Source organism: Protopterus annectens, chromosome 1.part1, assembly GCF_019279795.1.
Source record: "Protopterus annectens isolate FY-2018-M chromosome 1.part1, PAN1.0, whole genome shotgun sequence".
In the NCBI taxonomy this organism is placed as follows: domain Eukaryota; kingdom Metazoa; phylum Chordata; order Ceratodontiformes; family Protopteridae; genus Protopterus; species Protopterus annectens.
In genome coordinates this window covers 1,385,421,496-1,385,427,495 of record NC_056726.1, presented here as the reverse complement: position 1 = coordinate 1,385,427,495, position 6,000 = coordinate 1,385,421,496, and the positions used below count along the sequence as shown (strand labels likewise).

The following is a 6,000-nucleotide window of genomic DNA, read 5'->3' as shown; positions in this document are numbered from 1 at the left end:
AGTTAACTGCAGGACAAACTCTTCAGGCTTTTGGGTTCATAGCATCCTGCATCCTACTTATTCCATATACAAAACTGCATATGAGGAAATTACAGTGGTACCTATAAAGTTTATGGAGTCAACATTGTCACAGTCTGGAAACAATGATTCCTCTCATTCCCTGCCTACAACAGGAGTTTCTATGGTGGGCAAAGGCATGTCACCAGAACATGGGACGGACTTTCACTCTGCCCCCTGCCAGCCAAACTTTAACAACAGACTCATCAGATTATGCAATGGGGGCCCACCTGGCGGGAATATGCATTCAGGGCATATGGACCCCAAAACAAATGCATCTGCATATCACCCAAAAAGAGATGTTAGCTGTTCAAAATACCCTGACAGCCTTCAAGGATTTACTTCATCCAGGACAACAACTGATAAAGAAGGACAACACCATGGTGATGTGGTATATAAACAAGCAGGGGGGCATGCATTCATACCCCCTTTGCAGATGAGCCGTGGCACTGTGGGACACAGCCTTGACTTACCAAGTACATCTTCAAGCTCAATTCCTGCCAGGAAAGCAAAGTACTCTAGCAGACGATTTAAGCAGAAACCTTATGGACCCTCACGAGTGGAAACTAGATCCACAAGTCTTCAGCATGATAATAAAGAAATGGGGAGACCGGACATAGACCTATTTGCCTCTCCTCTGAATTATCAACTTAAAAAATTCTGCACAAGGACCCATCACAGACAAGCATGGAAAGTGGACACCCTATCCTTCAGTTGGAAAAACCTATCAGTTTACGCCTTTCCTCCTCTGCCTCTTCTTCCCAAGGTACTACTAAAAGTCAGACAAGAGAAACCAAGGATGATATTAATTGCCCCGGACTGGCCCGGCCAATACTAGTACCCAATCCTAAGGAACATGTCTCAATTCCCAGCTTGGTACTTGCCTCAAATACCTCACTTACTGTCCCAGCAAAACAATCAAATCCTGCACAATCAGCTCCAAACACTGAACCTGGCAGCATGGCTGATCATGTAGTTTTTCAAACAATACCTCTCAGTAAAGCTGTGATGGATGTCATTGTGGAAGCCAGAAGGTCTAGTACTAGAAAATCTTATGCTGATAAATGGAGGAGATTCTGTGCTTGGAACCAAGCACAAGGAACTCATACAGCAGAGACAAATATTCCTCAAATTTTACAATACTTAATATAATTTTACAATACTTGACTGAGATGCTTGACAAAGGCCTATCTTTTTCATCAATAAAAATCCATGCCTCCGCCATCTCGGCTCATTACAACACAGAGCCACCAATCTTTTCTCATCCTTTACTAAAGCAGTATCTTAGAGGGGCCAAAAATTTAAGGCCTCCCAGAAGATCACCAATTCCTGCATGGGACCTCAATTATGTGTTGGAAAAGCTCACCCTGCCTCCATTTGAACCAGCTGCTACTGCAGATCTGAAGTTCTTATCATGGAAAACAGCTCTGCTCCTGGCAATTACTTCAGCAAAAAGAGTCTCAGAGCTACAGGCCCTCATGGCTGTGGAGCCTTTTATCAATTTTTATCCAGACAGAGTGTCCCTGAGGACCAGTCCTTCATTTATGCCTAAGGTGGTTTCCAGTGTGGCTCTTAACCAAACTATTCATCTGCCAACTTTTTATTCAAATCTGCAGAACAAGGGGGAGAGGATTCTGCATTCATTGGATGTACACAGACAGCTAAGATTCTACTTGAGCAGGACTAAAGTTCCAAGAAAAACTTAGCAGTTACTAGTGACATATGCTGCAGGATCCGAAGGAAAGGCTATTTCAAAACGGACTATTTCAAAGTGGATAAGCCACTGCATTCATTTCTGCTACTTATACCATAGCAAATCTGTGCCCAAGGGCATTAGGTCTCATTCCACCAGGGCTGCAGCTACATCAGCAGCCTTTCTCAGAGGAGTACCAACCAAAGACATGCTAGAGGCTGCTACTTGGAGTTCTGTTCACACTTGTACAAAGCATTATCATTTGCCTCTCTACTCTAAGTCCAGGGCAGGCTTTGCCACTGCAGTTCTGCAGGGCCTTATAGCCTCCCCTAATACTGTTTACCTCCAGCCTCCCATCCATAGCTTTGGGATTCTACACAAATGTAATGACTGCAACAGTGAAACACGAAGAACATAGTACAGTTGTGTACACTTACCATAAATATAGATGTTCGAGTGTATTCACTGTTGCAGTCCAGGTTACCCGCCCGCCATCCCCCTTTTATTCTGGAGTTTCTTTTTCCTTCACTATCTTCTGCAACCTATGTGGTGTATTTGCTTGTAGATGAAGATAAAGTTTGTATTGTTGCATTGTATATAAAGTATATATATGCTTCCCATTAGGGGGGCACCTGACATCTGGGACAAGAAAAACTGACGTAATGGCATTGGCTGCATGTTTTATTCCCCTGATGGCCTGACGTCATGGAAGAAGAGACAGCAACCGATGCAGGACCCAAGACTTTGTTAATCAGGCCGACTGAGGGCTACTGCAAGCAGATAACCCAAATGGGATGACTGCAACAGTGAATACACTCAAACATCTATATTTATGGTAAGTGTACACAACTGTATTTTCTGTACACACCTTCACCAAGCATTACCACTTACCTGTCCTTTCTAAATCCAGAGCTGGATTTGCCACAGCTGTCTTAAAAGGCCTGCTAGTCAGCCCTAATACTTCTTGACTGCCTCCACCCTTCCTCAGTTTTGGGAATCAACACAAGTGTGATGACTGCAGCAGTGAAACATGAAGGCCATAGTGCAGTTGTGTGCAACTTACCATAAATGTAGATGTTTGAGTGTATTCACTGTTGCAGTCCTGGTTACCCTCCCTCCAGCCCCCTGCTAGTCAGCCCTAATACTTCTTGACTGCCTCCACCCTTCCTCAGTTTTGGGAATCAACACAAGTGTGATGACTGCAACAGTGAAACATGAAGGCCATAGTGCAGTTGTGTGCAACTTACCATAAATGTAGTTGTTTGAGTGTATTCACTGTTGCAGTCCTGGTTACCCTCCCTCCAGCCCCCTGACTTATCTATACTTTCTACCTATCCTCTTTTTTGGCCATATCTTATGGCACTGGTATTTACTTTTTACTAGAGGTGTTCCACACCATGTAATTGCTTCCTATTTTGGGGGCTCCTGATATTTGGGGCAAGAAAACCTGATGAAATGGCGTTGACTGCATGTTTTATACCCCTGACGTCATGGAAGAGGCAACAGCATCCGGTGCAGAAATCCTAAGACTCTGGTATTCGGGCCGAATGAGGGCTACCTGCAGGCAGATAACCCAAGTGTGCAACAGTGAATACACTCGAACATTTACATTTATGGTAAGTGTACACAACTGTACTTTTTCAAAAAAACTGGTAGCTTATGAGCACATGAATTTAATAACTTTATTTTTTCTTTCACTGACATTCTCACCTGTAGCAATGAATAACTGCTTTTTTTCCTCCATTTTAGGGTGTAGTTGGAGGAGTCATGCTCATCACCCCAAACAACATCATGTTTGACCCTCACAAATCCGATCCCTTGGTCATAGAAAATGGGTGTGAAGAGTATGGGCTTATTTGTCCAATGGAAGAAATAGTCTCCATAGCACTTTACAGTGACATCTCTCATATGAAACTCAAAGATGTGCTACCTTCGTAAGGACATAATTTTATTATCTTTCAAGACATGAGAAACTGAATGATAATTAGTAGCAGCTTTGTTGTAAATTTTACTACTTTATCTGTCTTGAGCTGTTTGCCTTAAAAAATATATGGACACTTAAGCAGGGTATTCACTAACTGATAATAATCTCAAAGCTTTATCCACTTTAATTTTGCTTGTATTTAAGTGAAAAATGTTTTTGTGTGGTTTTATATAGCTCATTTAATGGTGTGGAAAAGTTCTGTGGTTGAACAGTAATAAATTACAGAAACTTGTAGAAGTGATCAGAAAGGAGAGTTTGTGTACACAGTCTGTGCAGAGAGGTATCACTTGAGAATCTGATTTAAAAGCAAGCTGTTGCTTTACATTTGAATAATATAACAATATGTACCATTTATTTATTTATTGACATTAGATGATTGGGAAAGTTCAGGAATCCATTTTTAGCGGAGGCCCATTGAGAAAAGCTTCAGAATCAATGCAGACATATTAACAGTTATATATAAATATTATATAGCTTCTAATACAAATTCAAGCATTAGTAGTTTTTACAGTTAACATAAGCATACATATATCTGTAGACAGAGTACAATTTGTCTTGAATATAGCAGTTGCAACAAATTATAGGAGTTGTCTAAAATTCTAGTTTTGAGATGAGCATTACTGGCAGAGCAGAGTTAGATGTTCATCGTGCATACAGCTGCAGTCATAACAGATGGGTTCTCCTGCCGTCAGGCGGGTCCTCGGTCAGCCGAATTCCAAAGTCTAGGTCCGGAGTCGGTTGTCGTCGCTTCTTCCCTGACGTCAGTGCGACAGGGGTATAAAGGAACCAGCTGACGCCATTTTCTTCAGTCTTTCTTGCCACGTGGTGCCCGAAGCAGGAGCAGTTCGCAAGTGCCGGTCGGCCAGCTCCTGAAATTACGAAAATTTTGAAACCAAAGTCTTCTTGAAAGCTAAGTACCCCGTTGGGGAAACTTTTCTTGCCTCAGACCGATGTCAGACAAAGTTAATAATTGTATTTCATGTGGGAAGTAAATACCGCATAAGGATTTCCATTCCCTCTGTATACCTTGTTTAGGCCCAGACCACGACGTCTCGGTCTGTCGCTTTTGTGCTACATTCAACAAACACACCATTAAGCGTCGGGCGGAGTTCGCCCAGCATTATTTTGGAAAAACATTTAACTATATTATGTCGTCGGATACTCCGACTCCAGTTTTGTCTAAAAAATGCAAAGATAAGGACCGACACACGAGGTCCGCGGCCTCTAACGTCACCACGCCTAAGCCGACTACACGTGGTCCGGTTCTCAGCGAGGCGCCTACGCAGCCCCTGACTACCGACGACACTTCATTGGCGGTGTCTCCTGTGCCTGAGGTCGCAGGCTCCTCGGCCCACACCCCGACTACAGATACCGAAGCCACTCTTGGCGTTGAACCTCAAAATGTGGACAGGTCTACCTCCACTCAAGGTGTCTTCAGACCTTCCTCTTCTTTTTCCATCAAGGCTTTCACTAAGTCTAAAGCAGCCATGCATTCTAAGAGACAAGCTACACAGGGCCCATCTCCAGGCCCCATGCCTAAAAAAGATGCTTAAAATGGCTGAGGATTTAATTACTCTTATCAGGGTTCTCAACCCCCACGGACAAAGGCCCAGAGTGGAGGAAGAATCCCCTCCTCTGATCAGGGCTCCATTATTTCAGAGCACTCTGATGATCAGGAACATTCTTACTCCCCTTTTGAAGACTCTGATGCAGAGGAGTCCATTCCTTCTGTATCCCCCCCCAGAGGATTACTCATTTGGGGAAACTTTGCATACCTTAAGGGAACACTTCCACTGGGAAGACCAAGATTATTCAGATTCCAAGAAAAGGCTTAGGGAATTTCTCTTGCTACCTCAGCACAGGCCTCTGGCTATACCTCCTGTCTTGGACATCCTAGATGATGTTTACTCGGAGGCCTGCCTTAACCCGGATTCTCTGCCTCCAGCCCCAGTCAAGCCTGACAGGTACTACAGGGTTCCTGACTCACACCAATTTCTATACAAAAGCCATGCTGCTGACCCAGAAACCATCTCACAGGGCCCCAAGGGAATTAAGGCCTCCACTGCTAAAAATCCATTACCTTCCGAGAGAGATTCCAGATCCTTAGAAAGGTGGGGAAAAAAGGTATATACCTCGGCTACCTTAACCATGAGGGCCTTAAACTGTCAGTTCCATATGCTAAAATACCAACAGTTTTTGTTATCACAATTGAAAAGCGAAATGTCACAACCTGAACAACCAGACTTGAAGGAGTTGCAGGATTTGA

General features: G+C 43.5%; 1 protein-coding gene across 2 annotated transcripts in view; it reads left to right on the top strand.

The window, feature by feature from the left end:
- Window positions 1-3,503: 3,503 nt before the first annotated feature.
- Window positions 3,504-6,000, top strand: part of NCOA7 (nuclear receptor coactivator 7) — a 334,866-nt gene continuing 332,369 nt past the window's right edge. For both annotated transcript variants that reach the window (XM_044082180.1, XM_044082173.1), the window contains exon 1: window positions 3,504-3,684. In XM_044082180.1, the coding sequence (XP_043938115.1) occupies window positions 3,518-3,684 (167 nt within the window). In that variant the 5' untranslated portion in view covers window positions 3,504-3,517. The remainder of the gene's footprint in view (window positions 3,685-6,000) is intronic.